Here is a 19,040-nt window from a genome sequence, read left to right as displayed (position 1 = left end):
CTAAATCCTAAGAGTATGTTTGAGAAACCTTGGGAGTTTGCTAAACACTTTGCTAAAAATAACTTTGTTGCAACCAAGTAAAAAACTATCTTTAAAGAACATGCCTAAAATATTGCATAAGTAACAGGTGTAGTAACTACCTCTGAGGGGAAGTTGACTTATTTTTAATGTACACCGTTTTGTATTCTTTTTTGAATTCTTTACCATGTGTTACCACTTATTCAAGTAAAAAATTCATTAGGTCGGGGTGGGAAACAGTACCTTTGTAGTGGTTTGGAAATACTTTTGTTATCCAGAACTTAACCAATCTTAAATGGGCATCTTGAGAAAGGAAACACTAAGTAATACAGAGCATTTGAAGCACCTCAAAGACTGGCATGCGATGAATCACAAGCATCAGTATGTTCAGCCTGCTTCCTCTCCCACAGGTGTCCCAGGACTTCCCATTTCTCCATCCCAGTGAAACCAGTGTCCTGAACCGACTCTGCCGGCTGGGCACAGATTATATCCGCTTCACTGAGTTCATTGAACAGTACACAAGCCATGTGCAGCAGCAGGTAAGTTCCTGATCTCAGGGGATGTACACCTCCGAGGCGGGAGCTATGTTTAGCTTTCAGTGAATCCACTGGTAATTCATGTGAAATAAGTCATAAGAAGTTATGAATTTCTCATCACTAGAATTACTCAAGTGAAGGCCCAGGGACTGTACCCTGCACACAGAGGAAATATACACAGGGATTAATTAGGCAGATTGGTGTTAAGAGCACATATGTTTTGCCTGAGTTTTAAGAGGCCTGAGTTAAATTATTTTGAGCTGGACCAGAGTCCCACTTCCAGAGGTGAAAACATGAAGTGTTATTTCAAATTCATTTGACACTCTGCTTCTATCTTAGTCATGTTGAGGCAAGCAACTAAAGTCTTTCAGCTTCATTTTTTAAAATTGTAAATAAGAGTTAAACCAAAGAAAGTGCTTGGCACATAATAAGTACTTAATAAATAGTATCTATTTTATGAATTAATTTAAAATAATACAATATAGAGGTCAAGATTTTGTGCCCCACACCATCATTCACTGGCCATAGACTGCTCAGCAGTAACCTAATGCTCAGTAACGAAGGCCCTTATCTATAGAATGAGGGTAATAGATAGTAAGTATCTCATAAGGTTGTGAAGATTAATAAACAAGGTAATTCATGGGAAATACCTGGTATGTAGTAGGCACTCAACCTTTTTTAAAGAGATATTTTAATGTTCTCTTTATTTTTAACAATCTGTAATTCTTCTTCATGGTAAGTAAAAAAACTGTCAAATCTCCTGACTGATATGACTCAGAGGTTGAGAATCAACCTATAAACCAGGAGTTAATGGTTTGATTCCCAATCAGGACACAAGTTCAAGTTGTGGTCTCGATCCCCAGTAGAGGGTATGCAGGGGACAGCTGATTCTCATCATTGATGTTTTTATCTCTCTTTTCCTTTCTGAAATACATATATGACTGCTGAATTGTGTAACTGAATCAGTGATGATTGTTTTCCAGTTGAAAGAATATTATTCAGAGTGTGTATACATTTTTGGGGACTCCCTGTATTTCCCTCTGTGTTCAAAGAACTGTGCTAGGAGCTAAAGCACAAAGATAAATAAAATGAGGGACCTTGTTTCATGAAGCTGTTGGTCTAGGGTCAAAAGTACAATTCCAGCACTAATAAAAGATGCTATGAAAGCAACAAAGGGGGGAGCTATTGACTCCCTGGGGAGAGTTAGGAATGGCTTTGCAGAGAAGAGATGCTTGAGTTGGATCCTGTAGGAAGAGAAGATATTTTCCCAAAGATGAGTATACAGTCCTGGCCGGTGTGCTCGGTGATGAGAGTGTCAGCCCGCACACTGAGGGGTTCAGTTCCAATCAGGGGCATGTACCTAAGTTGGAGGTTTGATTCCTAGCCCCGACCAGGCGTGCATATGGGAAACTATCTCTCTCTCACTTTTCCTTCTACAATTTCTAAAAATCAATGGAAAAAATAACCTCTGGTGATGATTAACAAAAAGAAGAAAAAAAGATGAATATACAGTTATAAGTATTGTAGAACACATCCAAATTCACAGGACTAAGAAATAGAAGCAAGGTACATTTGGTGACCTGTGGGTAGTTTGGAAATGAAGATGTGAAGTTTAATACACACAGTTAAATAATTTTGTAGAGAGGTAAGGGCCAGAATGCTATGTAGGGGAGTTTAAATATTATTCTGGACAGTGGTAAACCACCAAAAGGACTTAAGCTGGAATTTATAAGATTAAAATTGAGTTGTAGAAAAATCTCCACTAACAATATGAAGTACCACCTGGTTGTAACATCTGGGCTGCTTAGAAAATTGAAATAACACATTTTAAAAGGTCAGAACTCAAAATCTGTCTCTTCAGTTGGGCTTCTCTCTCACTGAAGCACTTCTTTGATACAGAATTACTTAAACAAAAACAATACCACAAATAAAGCGTTTCAAGGTCTGAGCTGAGAGTTGATTTTTCTTTGTTTGATTTCAGGATCACCATCCATCGCAGCAGGGCCAAGGTGGGTTACATGGAATCTATCTCAGGGCCTTCTGCACAGGTCTGGACTCTGTTTTGCAGCCTTATCGACAAGCACTGCTTGATTTGGAACAAGAGGTAAGAAAGGAGATATTGGAACAACGCCTCTGGAACAGAAGAGTAGGGCATGTTATGAATTTGAAATGCCTTTTGATATGGTCAGGTGGTCAGCTATTTCTACATGGCTGGAGAGTACAGTGTATTCTCTGAGATTGTCCAAGCCATGATGAAAGTGGCGTGCAGCTCGTGGCAAAGGTTCTTGAGTAAGAAGAGCTCTAGCTTTGATTTTATTATCACCTGAAAATCAGAATTAATAATCTTCTATAAAGCATCAGTTCTCAATAGCCTAAAACTAACACGAAGCCCATTCTTAGATTTCATTCTAGTTTTCGTAGGTCAAATGGATTTGAAATATTTTGTATGGAGCTCTAATCCCAGTGTTTCTTGTTGCAGTTCCTGGCTGACCCCCATCTCTCCATATCACATGTCAACTACTCCTTAGATCAGGTATGCTGCTCAAATAATAAAATGCTTTGGAATATGTTGATATTGTTAAAATCATCCAACTTGTGAATTTTTTTTTAATATATATTTTATTGATTTTTTTACAGAGAGGAAGAGAGAGCGATAGAGAGCTAGAAACATCGATGAGAGAGAATCATCGATCAGCCGCCTCCTGCACACCCCCCACCGGGGATGTGCCTGCAACCAAGGCAAATGCCCCTGACCAGAATCGAACCCGGGACTTCAGTCTGCAGGCCAACGCTCTATCCACTGAGCCAAACCGGTTTCAGCCAACTTGTGAAATTTTTTGAGAACTTTTTTCCTTCTCAATTAAAATAGCCCAACAGTTTGTATTTCGTATGCTTTCCTAGATCAGAACTGTTTGGAAGCTCCAAATTTAGTTAAAACTTAATGTCTGATGTTAATGCTCTAAATTGACCTCAATATTAACAGTTAAATTGACCTCAATATTAACAGTTTTGCTAGTCTCAGAAATAGAAACTGCTTCTATCTGCCATTCTCTTTCTATTTGCCACCAACCTCATATCAAGTTGCCTTAAAATATTGGATCTTCCCCTAGCCAGTTTGGTTCAGTGGATAGAGCATCAGCCTGGGGACTGAAAGGTCCCAGATTTGATTCCCATAAATTGGTTGCAGGCTTAATCCCGGCCCTTGCTGGGGCGAGTGCAAGAGGCCATCAATGTGTCTCTCTCACATCGATGTTTCTTTCTCTCTGTTACTCCTCCTCCCTTCCACTCCCTAAAAGTCATTGGGAAAATATCCTTGGGTGAGGATTAACAAAAAAATAAAGATATCGGATCTTGGCTGCTCTATGGTATTGCCATCTTCGTTTAGTGGGATTATTTAGAAACAAAAGTATTTCCTGAAGTAATTTTTTCCTTGTATTTGATTATAGACCCTCCTAATTATTCTCTACTTTGCAGTTCCAGCTCCTTTTTCCCTCTGTGATGGTTGTAGTCGAACAAATTAAAAGTCAAAAGGTGGGAACTATTCTTTTTCATTTTGCTCCAGTAAGCACCAAGTAAATATTCTGAATTAATTTTGCCTTACATTCTTTTCTGAAGACTCTAGATTTTAGTAGTTTGTATGTGTATGTATGTAACAGTATTTGCTTAGGTATTATGCTAAGTGTCAGGAATGCAAAAATAAACTATGATCTTGCCCCTAAGTACCTTCTGGTCCAGAGGTGGGGGGAAACTGTTGTTAAGAAGAAACTAAAAGTTAATTCTTAGGAAAAAAGAAGGCAATAGTTTCTTGTTAGGGTGTTGACAGTTTTATGAAAATTAGGTCATTGGATAAAACCCACATGCTTATTACTTATTAAATACTAGAGGCCCGGCGTACGAAATTCATGCATGTTGGCAGGGGGGCTGTCCCTCAGCCCAGCCTGCACCCTCTCCAATCTGGGATCCCTCTCACAATCCAGGACTGCTAGCTCCCAACTGCTCGCCTGTCTGCCTTCCTGATTGTCCCTAACCGCTTCTGTCTTCCAGCCTGATCAACCTCTAACCACTCTGCTGCCAGCCTGATTGAGGCCTAACTGCTCCCCTGCCAGCCTGTTTGCCCCCCAACTTCCCTCCTCTGCCGACCTGGCCACCCCTAACTGCCCTACCTTGCAGGGTTGATCACCTTCAACTGCCCTCCCTTGCAGGCCTAGTGCCTCCCAACTGCTCTCCCCTGCTGGCCATCTTGTGTCCACATAGGGGCAGGATCTTTGACCACATGGGGGCAGCCATCTTGTGTGTTGGAGTGATGGTCAATCTGCATATTACTCTTTTATTAGATAGGATAGAGGCCTGGTGCATGGGTAGGGGCCAGCTGGTTTGCCCTGAAGGGTGTCCCGGATCAGGGTTGGGGTTCACTTGGGGTATGGAGCAGCCTGAGCTTAAGGGCCTGTAGTGGTTTGCAGGCCAGCCACGCCTCCAGCGACCCAAGCAGAGGCCCTGGTATCTGGGATATATTTACCTTCTACAATTGAAACTTTGTAGCCGGGAGCAGAATCAAGCCTCCTGCTTGCTCCATGTCTGCAGATCTTTCTGTTTGGATTTGTTTACCTTCTATAATTGAAACTTTGTACCCTTGAGTGGAGGCTTAGGCGCAAAGCCAATCATAAGCCCGGGTTGTTGCTCTACTTTTAACTGGCTGTACATCAGAAGTTCCCATGATCCCCTCCGTGGGCTCAATGAATCTGCTAGAGTGGCTCACGGAGCTCAGGAAACCCGGTTATTCACTAGATTTCAGTGTTTGTTTTTTTACCAAGGTATGAAAGGATATGAATCAACGGCAGATGGAGATACATAGGATGAGGTTTGGGCCCTGCATGGTGGCATGTGGAATCGTTCTGGTTCACCAGCCTGGATGGTCTCAGAATCCTGTCCTTGTGGATGTTTATGGAGGGTTAGGGTTAGGGTTAGGGTTAGGGTTAGGGTTAGGGTTAATCTCAATCTCCTGCAGCACCGGCCTTCTCACCTTCTTCCTTCTCCTGATGACTTAATCAATGATGCCTGTGTGATGAAGCCTCCATCTCAGAGTAGAGTCAGAATAAAGTAAAAATGTAGGATGCCCCAGCTGGTGTCTGCGAATTGCTTGGTGGAGTGGGGAAAACCCCACACACATTGTAATTATAGTCAGAATTGAACTATACCTGGATCTTATGATCAAGTTATTCCCATTCTCTACTCGATTATACCATCTGGATTGAATATAGAATATGAGTTTGTGCTACATGAACTACTGTAGCACAATGAAATCCAGATTGAAAAGGCTGTGTTTTCCACAGATTCATGGCTGTCAGATCCTGGAAACAGTATACAAACACAGCTGTGGAGGGTTGCCTCCTGTTCGAAGTGCACTAGAAAAGTAAGTCATGGTTCAGTTGGTTTGGGGGCAGGGGTGGCTGGTCAAGTGACTTGAGTGCATGGGTTTTATTTTCAGGCCTTCTCTCGGGTTTCCCTCTGCAGAAAGGTATGACCAGGATAGAAAAGACCCATGAGCAGAGGAGCCCATGTAATCCTTTGGATGGCTCGGAAATTGCAAAAAGATGGTTATAAAGTGTTGAGTATCAAAACTAAATATCCTTGAGGCAACCTTTTTAATTTTTGGATCTCATCATCCTGGGAGAATTTCCATTACTTGTGCCGGATAATGCCTAGCTATGTCTAAACGTGTGTATTTTGAGTAGTAGCTGGTATTTTTCACATCAAGGTCCTTAAAAATGTTTATACTTTGTAATCCCATAATACCACTTTTAGGAATTTTATTCTAAGAAATGTATTCAAAAGAAAATAACCATATGCACAACCATTCATTGCAATGTTGTGTACCATATCAAGAATTTAGAAAATTACCAGCTGCAGAGGAAAGCTAAAGATATATTCTCTTGATAGACTATAATGCCATTAACACTATACAAAAACACATAAAAATATTTTTATAACACTAATTGAAAAAAAGAATGCAAAAGTATGTCTTATGATTACAACTATATTAAATGTTTATGAAATTTCATGAAAGATTGATCATTTGACTCGTATCCTATTCCCCTCTTCCTCGTTTCTTAAAAAGAGGATGTGGAAAAAAAGTGTGGCATTGATCGAAAAATTAGAAATCAGTGATCTCTGAACAATCTCCACTTTAACCACTACACAAGTAAGTCCTCAGAAAAGCAGGAAAATTTCCAGGATATGTTTTAGGGACTTAATTCTCTATTACTGTGCCTTTTTTCCCTAATAAAATAAATTAATTTTGATTGTAGAAAATACAGACATGCAAAGAGAAGAAATAAATAAGAAACCCAATTCAACTTTTGGTGTATATCCTCTCTAGTTTCTTTCTGTATAGTTGTATTCACTGAATATAAAATTTTATGTAGATAACTAGAGGCCTGGTGCACAAAATTCGTGCATGGGTAGGGTCCCTAGGCCTGCCTGGCGATCAGGGCCGACGAGAGGGGTGATCACAGGGGGGCAGGAAGAAGGGCCCTGCTGGTACCAGCCTGTCACTGCCCACTTGCCGTCCCCACCCCCACCACTGCTGCCAGTTGCCTCCTCCTGCTCAGTGACAGGCAGGGCAGTTAGGGGTGGGGGGTACTGGCACCCACCTTGGCCAGCCTGGCACCGCCTACTCATAGGCCCCGGCTCTGGCTAGTACTGTGGTTGGCAAACTGCGGCCTGAGAGCCATATGCAGCTCTTTGGTCCCTTGAGTGTGGCTCTTCCACAAAATACCACAGCCTGGGCGAACCTATTTTGAAGAAGTGACATTAGAAGAAGTTTAAATTTTAAAAATTTGGCTCTCAAAAGAAATTTCAGTCGTTGTACTGTTGATATTTGGCTCTGCTGACTAATGAGTTTGCGACCACTGGGCTAGGGGAAGCTCCTTCATTGAGCATCTGCCCCATGGTGGTCAGTGCGTGTCATAGCAACCAGTCATTCTGCCTTAGTTCGATCAATTTGCAAATTAGGCTCTTATTATATAGGATATGATGTATATATGTTATGTATTTGCAGGGACCCAATTTTACAGACCACAGAATGCAATGTGCAAAATTTAAATGCCTTTCCATTTAATTTTTTAAAGAGCTATTCCATTCAGTTCGCATATTACAAATAGCAGACTCAATCTCTTTTAGTTTCTTTTTCTTCCCAGGTTATTTTGAAAATTTTCAAACCTAAAAAATGTTAAAAGAACTGTACAATAAACACCTTTATACCTTTTAATTTCACCAGTTAACATTTTGCCACATTTGATTTTTTTCTTTCTTAGTCTATATAAACTGTGAAATGTATATGTAAACTTATATATTTATATATAAACACCCACATGCATATCATAATTTTTTACTGAGTGATTTGAAAGTGGTCACAAATATAATAACAGTTAACCCCTTAATGTCAGCTTGTATCCTTTTTAAATAAGGGGGGGGGGGGATGTCTTTCTTATATAACCTCAATACCATATTATACCCAAGAAAGGTAACGTTAATTCAACAATATGATATCCAAACTATATCTGAATTTCTTTAGTTGCCCTCCAATAATTCTTCATAGCTGTTCTTTTTTTGAATCCAGGATCCAACCACTGTTCACATATTGCATTTGGCATTTGGTTGTCATGTCTTTTTAGTTTTCTTTGCTTTTTTGCTTTTGCTTTTTTAAAATCTTTGATGACTGGCATTTTAAGAGTTCTGACCAGTTGTCTTGAAGAACGTTCCACTGTCTGGAATTTTTCTGATTATTTTTTCATGTTTCCATTTGGGTTAAAAAAATTTTTTGCAAGAATACTACATGGGTCATATTATTTCCTGTTGCATCATATTTGAAGGCACAGAAAATAAGTTTGTCCCATTACTGGTGTTGTAAAGTTTGATCGCTTGGTTTAAGTGTTTTCCACCAGATTTCTCCATTTCAGAGGGACATTTCCCCCTTTGTAATTAATATGTTATCTGGTGATTCTTTGAGACCATGTAAATATCCCATTCTCCAACAACCTTTCTGCATTTTGTTGGATCATACTTGTTCAGGTATACCTGCCTGTTACGTATTGAATCTACTCTCCCTATGTGATTCCAACAAAAAATAAAACAAATTTAGTACTATGTTAGCCAAAGAGAGACTCCCGTAAGTCCACTTAATTTTAACAGTAATATCAGTGTTAAAACTTAATTTACACAAAAGGAGGAAAGAAAATGTGTTTCTCCCCAAAGACTATCAGAGCAGTCACTAAACATTTCAGACTTCAGTATGTAGGCCACAAGTTTGGAAATTTAATCAGTCCACCACAAACATTTAAATTAAAAATACCACAATTATTTTTAGCTTACTTTGTCATTTCCCTGTGACTCATCAGCCTCTCAGGCCTCTGTTTATCCGGCAGCAGTTTAAAGCAGACCCTCTGTGCCATTAGGGGGCTTAGTGTTCTTTTAAGTGGACTTCTAAGGGTCTTGCTTTTCTCCCAACTCAGAATCCTGGCCGTGTGTCATGGGGTCATGTATAAGCAGCTCTCAGCCTGGATGCTACATGGACTCCTCTTGGACCAGCATGAAGAGTTCTTTATCAAACAAGGTCCGTCTTCTGGTAATGTCACTGCCCAGCCAGAGGAGGATGAGGAGGACCTGGGTATTGGGGGACTGACAGGAAAACAACTGAAAGAACTCCAGGACTTGGTGAGAACATAGCAAGAAGCCCAGCATACTCCTGCCAGGAATCAGAAAAGACTACAGCTAAATGACCTTTTGGTGACCCTGCTCCAAGTTCATCATAGCCTGACACCTTCCATAAATTCTTTAGATACAAACACTTGTATTTATCTTTTTTTCATTCTTAAATGGAATACCTAACTTAATGTGAGACTATAAGACAGGAAGTATATTTGTGAGATTCCTTTTGTTTCCCTTTTTCCCAGTATATGCTTTTAAGAGGTTAATAATAAGTCTTGTCTCCTAAAGTAGTTTTGTAGCTACCCTGTAGTATTTATTTTTTTTATATATTTTTATTGATTTCAGAAAGAGAGGGCGAGAGATAGAAATATCAATGATGAAAGATAATCACTGATCAGCTGCCTCCTGCACACCCTCTCCTGGGGATTGAGCCAGCAACCTGGGCATGTGCCCTCACCAGGAGTCAAACCGTTTTCCCCTGGTTCATAGGTCGACACTCAACCACTGAGCCACAATGGCTGGACTACCCTGTAGTATTTAAATGCAGTTTGGAGTTTTGATTAAACTCCCCAAAGTCCTCTCTTGTCCTTATTCATCCATCCATTCATTTATTCTGTTACAACATTTAATTAAATGGCTGTTATGTGCCAGGTACTATTCTAGGTGCCACAACTACATAGACAGATAATAGGTAGTAGTCCATGTCCTTAGAACTTATAGTTTAGAGGAAGATATAAGTAAACAGTAACATTACAGTATACTAAGTATTCTGGAAAAAGTACAGGTATCAGAACATGGTATTAAAGTAACTAGAGAAGTCTTTTCAGTGAAATATATGGGTAAATGGCAGAGTTTGATAGGAGAGGTCAGGAAACATTCCAGGCGTGTGAGTCAATATTCTAGGAGAGGATGTGTATAAGTACAGAGCCCATGGAGGACATGCCTCATTTGGGGAACCATTAGTAATTCGATGAAATGGTCAAGTAAAGACTGAAGCACCTTGTAAGGACAGAGGAGGGGATGGGGGAAGTGGCCATCAGTGAAGCTGATGAGTTAAGCAGAGATAAGATCATGAAAGCCCTTGTAAACAGAGGAAAGGAATTTGAACTTGAATCTGAAAAGAGCTGGGAGCCAGTGAAGAATTTTAAGCAAGATATTAGCACCATTGAATTTTATGATAGATCTCTCTGGATACTGTGTGGGGAACCTTGGTGTGTTTTTTTAGTCAAGATTCACTGTAGGTACGTTAGAAGAACGTAGGGGACACTGAGGTGAAAATAATAATGGCCTAAAGCAAGAGTACTAACAGTAAATGCGGAGAAGGACAAAGAGGCTTGAGAGATTTAGGAAGTGGAATAAGTAGGCCTTAGTGATTGATTGGATATGGACCCAGAGGAAGAATCAAGAATGATTCAACAGCTAGGCGAGTAGTGGTGATAAGAAATGTATATTGCTAGTATTGGAGGAAAGAATATGGATCTAATTCTGGACATGTTGAGTTTGAGGTACTTGGAGGAAATGTCCAGTGGGCTGAGGCTGGAGCTCATGAGAGCAATCTAACTTAAAGGTGACGATTTAGGCATCATCAGCATTAGAAATATTTAATCTGGGGTCCATGTGGGACTTCAGAGGTTCTGTGAAAATTTTATAATTGTAGAGAGTCCTGTGATGTAAAAAGACTTAAAATATCTGTTATGATGAAAAATTCAGCCTCAGAAGATGTGATTGCTGAAGCAGAGGATGGAGAGTGAACGGAAAAGGAATAGTGCCAGGAGGAACACCAGCACGAAGCCCAAAACAACGTGGGCAAATGGCAGAAATCAAAGTCAGGACAGTTCCTTGGAACCAGATAAGATAATGGTCAAATCTACAGCCCATCAGGAGTTGGGGGGTGGGTATCTGGGCCTTTCTGGCTATGTCAGTGGTTCTCAAGCTTCGCTGTGCACAAGGATCACCTGGAGAGCTTGTAAAACAGATCACTGGGCCTTGTTGCCCAAGTTTCCTGTAGATCTGGGGAGGGGCTTGAAAATTTGCATTTCTAACCAGCTCCCTTGTGAAGCTGCTGCTGCTGGTCCAGGAGCCACACTTTGAGAACCACGTGGCTGAATGACTTGGGGCTGGAGTAAAGAGCTGGGCAGAGCAGACATGTACACAAGATAATAAACTCATAGATGTGTAGACATGGGTAAAGATCAATTATTCCATGGTACAAGTAGAGAAACCGAGTTTCAGATCTGCACAAGTAGTAAAGGCAGAGTGAGGACAAAAATCCTAATGTTAAAAAAAAAATACTAGTTGGGCCAGTGTGGCCCAGTGGTTGAGTGTTGACCCCTGAACCAGGAGGTCACAGATCCCTCCCTGGTCAGGGCATATGCCTGGGTTGTGGGCTAGATCCCAGTAGGAGTGTGCAAGAGGCAGCCGGCCAATGATTCTCATCATTGATGTTTCTTCCTCTCCCTTCCTCTCTACTGTCAATAAAAAACAAATTACAAAAAACAACAACAAAACACTGTTGTTTCTACCATCTCTTCTGCTTCTTGAAAATGGAATATATGCTTCTAATACTTAAATGCAACTTCAGATTTAAAGTCCCTGCTCTATTTATAGAAAATGCGTATCACGTGTTGGGATGTTTTCTTGTTTTCCTTTTGTTTTTACATCATCTCTGATGTGGATTACTTCTTTGACCAGCGCCTGATAGAGGAAGAGAACATGCTGGCGCCATCTCTAAAGCAGTTTTCCCTGCGAGTGGAGATTCTGCCATCCTACATCCCAGTGAGGGTGGCTGAAAAAATCCTGTTTGTTGGAGAATCTGTCCAGATGTTTGAGAATCAAAATGTCAACCTGACTAGAAAAGGTGAGAATGTCCTTGCTCAATGTACCCCATCCTCAAGGGCCCTTCTTGATATTGCGCGAACCCCAAGTTCCCCTGGTCATCGTGAGCGGTGAGGGATGTTTACGCTCTGACATCTCAGCATACCCATGGCGGCCTGCTCGCCAGCAGGTGAAGGAGCTGCGCCGGCAGGAGGCGATCCTTGCCGTCCTGGCTGGGCCCCGCTTCCGGTGACGCTGCCTCCCCGTTTTGCAGGATCCATTTTGAAAAACCAGGAGGACACCTTCGCCGCGGAGCTGCACCGCCTCAAGCAGCAGCCGCTCTTCAGCCTGGTGGACTTCGAGCAGGTGGTGGACCGTATTCGGAGCACCGTGGCTGAGGTTTGCCTTTCATCGTCTGTTTTCTTAGGAAGAGAGTGGGGTAATTTCCCCAGGAATTGAATACTTGACTTTTGCTGCTGCTTAATGTGGCAAGAGCTTAGCTTGGAGGGAATTGTGTGACAGAGTTGAAGGGCGAGAAGTGGAAGATGAAAGGATTCTCTGTTCTTCATAGCAGAGGCGGAGCTGCCTTGGCCTTTCGCACCTGGCGGGGGGTTTACTGGGTAGTTAGCTCCTTGAGTAAAGGGAAGTCTTGGTTGCATTTCAGATAGTCAGCATTTTGAATCTGTCTGTACACCGTAGTTGGCAATAACTCCAAGGAATCGATGGATTCTGAGTAAATGTAGTTCCTTACTACGTCTTATAATAGCTTTATTGCTTATTCTGCCACTGTGGATGTGATACTCCTGAGGAAGACAGAACAGGTAAAATTTTTCGTTCCTGAGAATGAAAACATCACGCAGGAAGCTAACTTGCCTGGTGTTGCACAGTAACTAACAAAGGTGAGGTCAAACACGGGTCTTCCGACCCCTGCCTAGGTCATTGTTCGTATGTGAATCGTGCTTCATCCATGAACTTAAATTATGACCAATAATTGTTCAGATGGGCATGTGTTCTATCCTTATGATAACATTTGGCTCACAAGTGAGTGATAATGTGAAATGAAATCTCCAGTTAGTCCACTGGATTGATGACTGTGTTAGTGGTTTCCACCTCTGGCTGCGCGTAGAATCCCTGTGGGATGTTAAAGCTTACTTGCACCATGTCCTTTCCTCAGAGTTTCTGATTTGTAAGTCAGGAGGGCGTAGGTACTTGTATTTATACCAACAAACCAATAAGCAAACCCTGCGGGTTATTTCGAAGCAAAGCCAATGCATTAGGGTCAGCGTCCAGAACCTACGGAAGCTTAGCATCAGGCCCCTCACATTGGAAGTCCGGTAATCTATCACAAACTGTCCTCTTTTTTGGTCACTGCCTCAAAAATCCCTAGGGGTTGTGTTATAAACATAGAATTTAGACATTAAAGTGGCCTTGAAGTATCACTTGATTTGATTCTTTATGGGCAAGTAAGTATCTGGATTATCTAGGATACACTTGCTGTCGCCTCCTGGCCTCTGGCTGAGAGCAGTGTAGAGAACACTCTCCTGCCCTCCAGACTCTGAGACACTCCTCTGTCCAGGCCAGGACAGTGCTTGTCTGAGGGGCTGGTGTCTCCAGTTCCTTTCATCTGTTTTATTGGATCTGTTTCCGTTCTTTTATCATTTTTGTGATAAGTCTTTGGAAAATATAATTAATGAAGGAAAGTAAAACTTTCTTGAATGAATAACATAAGGTTTCAAATTTTTTTTTTTTCTGGTGAAATTTTGAAATGCACATGTTGCTAGAAATAATATTATTTCCAGTTTGTAAAAATGATAGACAAAAAAATTGAATCTCAAACTCTTTGAAGTGTTTCAGAATTGTATCTAATTGATTTTTTTGAAGAGTATTATTGTAACAATAATAACAGCCTAAAGTAATGAAAAGAAATACAGTGTATCCAGAGGGAAAAAGGGGGAGGAGTGTCTTGCAAATACATATACTCATCCCTTCTTGGATCTTTTCTTACCTTTTTTCTTTGTTAATCCTCATCTGAGGATATTTTTTCCACTGATTTTTAGGGAGAGTGGAAGAGAGAGGGAAAAAGAGAAACATCGATGTGAGAGAAACACATGGGTTGGTTGCCTCTAATCAGGCCTGAGGAGCCTGCAACCAAGGTGTGTGCCGTTTACCAGAATTGAACTCAGGGCCCTTTGGTCCACAGGCCGACGCTCTGTCCACTGAGAAAACTGGCTAGGGCTCTTCTGTTTTTGATACTTGTTTCCTAAGATATGTATATATATAATGTTACTTTGACTTTGTCCCACAAGTTTTGGCCTATGTTTTATTTTCATTATCATTCTGAATAATTTTAAATTTTCTTTATGATTTTCTTTTAACCCAAGGGATTTACTAAGTTTTATTTTTATTGCACTATAGCTGGAGTATATAGTCTGTATATTAGTCCTTTGGAATTTATTGAGGTTTCCTTATGGACTACTAGCAGGTCTGTTTTGTGTTTTTAATTGCTTTCATCTGCCCAGAGAGTGTATATTCTGTGCTGAGTCTAGAACTCTATTTCTCATTTTCGGGTTAAATGTTAAGCATGTGTGTATTTATAAGAAATATACGTTTATTGTGTGTGTGTGTGTGTGTGTGTATAAAGACCTCTTTATCACAAACTTATATGTATATAGTATATATTTTTTAATATAATTTTTTATTGATTTTTTCACAGAGAGTAAGAGAGAGGGATAGAGAGTTAGAAACATCAATGAGAGAGAATCATCAATCAGCTGCCTCTTGCACACCCCCTACTGGGGATGTGCCCACAACCAAGGTACATGCCCTTGACCAGAATTGAACCTGGGACCTTTCAGTCCGCAGGCCAACACTCTATCCACTGAGCCAAACCAGTTTCGCCTATATGTATATAGTATATTTTCACTTGAATTCTATTTTATTAGTTATTAAGATCACCATCCAATTTTCTTTCAAGTCATATTTATGCCTTCTTCCATCCTTTATTTTTAACCTTCCTGTGTGCTTTATCCACCCTTCTTACCCTCCCTCTCCCAGGCAACCACTGATCTATCACATAACCTAGCGGTCGCCAACCAGTAGTCCATGTGGTTCAAAAGGTTGGATTTGTACAAAACTGTGTTTTACATTAATTTTCATTGTAATGAAATTTTGTCCCTGTTTTGTTGTTCTTTTCACAGCATCTCTGGAAGCTGATGGTAGAAGAGTCAGATTTACTGGGTCAGTTGAAGGTAATAGCTTAACTGTCCTATTCACTCTTAAAATGATGCTGGTGGGCAGTCACTTCCTTTCCTAGCCTCTGCTGAGAGTGCTCATTGCTTGTACCCAGATTTCTAGATGGCCTGGCATGTCTTTGGCCAAGTGGGCCAACTCCACCTACTACTACTAATGAACTACAGTACAAAACTTTAGGTGTTAAGTTTCTCCTACCATAACATAACTGTGTTTTTACTGAATGATGCCAAAGATACACCACACAGTCTGCCCTAAGGGACTGCTAAATATGCCCCTTTGTTTTATTATTATTATTATTTTTAATATATATTTTATTGATTTTTTACAGAGAGTAAGGGAGAGGAATAGAGAGTTAGAAACGTCGATGAGAGAGAAACATCGATCAGCTGCCTCTTGCACACCCCCTACTGGGGATGTGCCTGCAACCAATGCACATGCCCTTGACCAGAATCGAACCTGGGACCTTTCAGTCCACAGACCAATGCTTTACCACTGAGCCAAACCGGTTTCAGCTAAATATGCCCCTTTGAAATGCCAAAAGCCTATATATCCTTTTGCACGTTAGCTCAAACTGATGAAATTTGGAGATTATGTGTGTCATTCCAGTACGACAGCGAGGAGCTCAGGGTCCTGCTGGATTACCAAATTACAAATGGAAATGCTTTTTTGCAGATCATTAAAGACTTTTACCTTCTTGGACGTGGAGAACTGTTCCAGGCCTTCATCGACACAGCTCAACACATGTTAAAAACACCACCCACCGCGGTCACGGAACATGGTAATTGCCCTGGGGCCTGAGAATGGCCAGCTGGCTGAAGTTGTAGGGTGTTTCTTGGCTGCTGTCAGACTATTTTGGCCGCTCCACAGAAGAGCAGGCTGGCGAGTTACAAAGATCCAAGGCCTCTCAGGTGGGCTTCCCACCCAGGTCACAGAGCAGCCTCTTGGCCTGTGACCATTTCTGGAAGAGTTGGTTCAGGCCTTCAAACCAGGTATTTTATCGCATTAGATTATAACCATATATTCCTATGGGACATAGGGACATATTGAAACTTATTGCCACTTACTCTATTGGAATTCTTTAGGTTGTAATGATGGAAACCTAACCTGAACTAACTTAGGTAGAAAGGGAGAATACATTTGCTATTAGGTCTATAAGTTCAGGGAGGTAGGGTATAGCTGGGCCTCAGAACTGATGTTAGCGGCTTGAATTCTGCTAAGATTCTCTCTGTCTTACCATGTATTCTCTGTGCCCTTGGACACTCCTTGATGGCCTTACATTTCCATCTGGAAACATGGCCACTGGCAGATCCTAGGAACATGCCTCACAATGTCTACCAGAGGAGCCAAATCTGATCTCTTTAGTAGCAAAATAAAAAATCCTGAGGAAATTTTTTGATGAGCCCAACCCAGATCATATACCTATCCCTGGAACAGAGAGGTCAGACATCAAGATGTGCCTTCCTCATTAAAGTGTTTATCTTTGACCAGTGGGGATGATCACTATTCCCATTCAGATTACATGAGGGAAGTTGGGTGAGGATCAGAGTAGCTACTGTTCTCCCACCAATTCTGTCCCTGCTTTCTTCCCTTGGAAATAATGTGGCGGACAGAGTTACTGTTTTTTTCTAGCTCTATAAAATAAGAGATGCCCATTACACTTACATAGGACTTTTTTGGTTGCAAATATCAGAAAATCCAATTCAAACTCACTTAAACAAAGGGGGTTGGGAAATAATTTATTGATTATTATGAAAAGGTCAGAAGTAAGAGGGCTTTAGGCAGAGTTTGAGCCAATGGCTCATGTGACACTTTCAAGACTTGGCATCGTTCCATTTGTACCTCTGCCTTTCTCCTCAGACAGGCCTGCTCCGCATGGTGGCAGGATGGCCTCCAAGGAACACACACACACACACACACACACCTGTTCTCATTCAGCATCTGAAAGCCTCTTAATTGGCCTGGCTTGGGTCATGTTCAGACCCCTAAACAAAATAGTGTATCAGATAGCGTATCATATTCCATTTGATCATGCCGGAGTCACCTGCCGCCCCTGGGATCAGGTATTGTCAGCCCCGCTGGGCCCACATGGAGTACACAGGACAGGTGACTCTCCATGGAAAATCAGAATGCTGTTACCAGCAGGAGGAGGAGGAATGCATGCCAGTCAGGCGTCTGTTGCGTCCCGCTGTTAGTTTTGGGCAGGCTGGGGACAGTGGAGGGCAGTCTGGGTGTGTCAGGTAGCCCAGCGCGCGTGTCAGCCGTGTTCTTTCCTGCAGATGTGAACGTGGCCTTCCAGCAGTCAGCACACAAGGTGCTGCTGGACGACGACAACCTTCTCCCTCTGCTGCACTTGACGATCGAGTACCACGGGAAGGAGCACAAAGGTGTGCGTTCTTTCTCACGTCTCTGGGCCTGCTGGTCACCCTCTGTCCTGCTGTCTCTGCTCCCATCTCCCTCCCCAGAAGCCACAGCATGGGCCTTAGAAACCAGCTAACAGTTCACCTTGTATAAAGCCCTGAGAGAACGTCACACTCACGGTCCTTGCCTCTGCGAGTCCCCTTGGTGCTTCTGACACTGCGGGCTGAGGGGGCGCTGATTTTCTGATGCTACTCACCGCCGGTGCTCTGGTTCTGGGTCAGCAGAGTCTCACCTAGACATCCTTCCTCCTCCTCCTGACAGATGCTGCTCAGGCCAGGGAAGGGCCCCCCCGGGAGGCCTCTCCCCGGGAGCCCCCTGCGTCGGGCTGGGCAGCCCTCGGTCTTAACTACAAAGTGCAGTGGCCCCTGCACATTCTCTTCACGCCTGCCGTCCTGGAAAAGTAAGTGTTTCCACGTTTCTTGAAGGTATTGAAGAGCCACATTATTTCCAAGGGAAGAAAGCAGGGACAGAATTGGTGGGAGAACAGTAGCTACCCTGTAAATCAGAGGTTTCAAACTTGGATGCCTTGAGGGGCTGCACAGAACACAATCGGCGAAGCCACTGACCTGAGAGTGGGGAGTGGTGGGGACTGGAATGAATGGGAGGATCAAACTCTTAACACTAGGAAAGGTTCATGTGTGGCTTTAATGCCGAAACAAGCAGTTTGAGCCTGGGGACGCGCAGTCCCTGCCCCACAGGAGCCTGGGTAATCCCTGAGGCTGACCCAGTTCCCCCCGACTTCTGTGACTTTACTGGGAAGACTTTCTAAGCTCCAGCGTTTGCTGTGGACTTCAGGCATGGGAGAAGGTCACCTCCGTATCCCCAGGGAGAGGCAGTGGGCAGCCAGCTCGCGGGGGCTGGCGTGAAGGAGCCACTCCAGGGGGTGAGACTCTTGGATTGGCCTGGTCTTCATCCCGAGAGCCTGCCAAGTGCTGTTGGGTGGCCCGTCAGGACCTCACGTCTCTGAACCAGCGGGAGGCTAGCTCTCTAGAGAAAGCAGGAGAAGCATACTTGACAGGTGGCCTCGAAGTCATCCTCCAGCCACTTCAGGAACGTCCCAAATCCTGTGGCAGGTGCTGCACTGGCCCCTGGCCTGGCCGGAGGATGGACATGGTCCTGCTCAGGCTGGGGGAATGGAGACACCGGAAACAGTGAACAGCGGGGCCTCTCTTATTCCTCCCTCTTCCTGTTCACAACCCCTTTCCTTTTGGGTAGAGAAGCTTAGAGTGAGAGATTAGGCATAAACTGGAAAGGATAAGGCTTGTTGGGGTTGGGGGGTGGGGAATTCTGTGGCAG

General features: G+C 42.6%; 1 protein-coding gene across 3 annotated transcripts in view; it reads left to right on the top strand.

Moving 5' to 3' along the window:
* The window catches only part of TUBGCP4 (tubulin gamma complex associated protein 4), a 32,859-nt gene that overhangs the window by 1,919 nt on the left and 11,900 nt on the right, over positions 1 to 19,040 (top strand). Inside the window, exons 2-13 of one of the 3 annotated variants that reach the window (XM_036444308.2) lie at positions 429 to 557; positions 2,536 to 2,658; positions 3,034 to 3,087; positions 4,029 to 4,085; positions 5,885 to 5,964; positions 9,065 to 9,266; positions 11,952 to 12,117; positions 12,349 to 12,473; positions 15,272 to 15,322; positions 15,999 to 16,104; positions 17,603 to 17,710; positions 18,006 to 18,144. In XM_036444308.2, coding sequence (XP_036300201.1) covers positions 429 to 557; positions 2,536 to 2,658; positions 3,034 to 3,087; positions 4,029 to 4,085; positions 5,885 to 5,964; positions 9,065 to 9,266; positions 11,952 to 12,117; positions 12,349 to 12,473; positions 15,272 to 15,322; positions 15,999 to 16,104; positions 17,603 to 17,710; positions 18,006 to 18,144 — 1,340 coding nt within the window. The remainder of the gene's footprint in view (positions 1 to 428; positions 558 to 2,535; positions 2,659 to 3,033; positions 3,088 to 4,028; positions 4,086 to 5,884; positions 5,965 to 9,064; positions 9,267 to 11,951; positions 12,118 to 12,348; positions 12,474 to 15,271; positions 15,323 to 15,998; positions 16,105 to 17,602; positions 17,711 to 18,005; positions 18,145 to 19,040) is intronic. The other 2 variants (XM_036444323.2, XM_036444316.2) reach the window with 2 other exon arrangements.

This window comes from Pipistrellus kuhlii, unplaced genomic scaffold (genome assembly GCF_014108245.1).
Source record: "Pipistrellus kuhlii isolate mPipKuh1 unplaced genomic scaffold, mPipKuh1.p scaffold_m20_p_1, whole genome shotgun sequence".
In the NCBI taxonomy this organism is placed as follows: domain Eukaryota; kingdom Metazoa; phylum Chordata; class Mammalia; order Chiroptera; family Vespertilionidae; genus Pipistrellus; species Pipistrellus kuhlii.
This window is presented reverse-complemented; position numbering and strand designations above follow the sequence as displayed.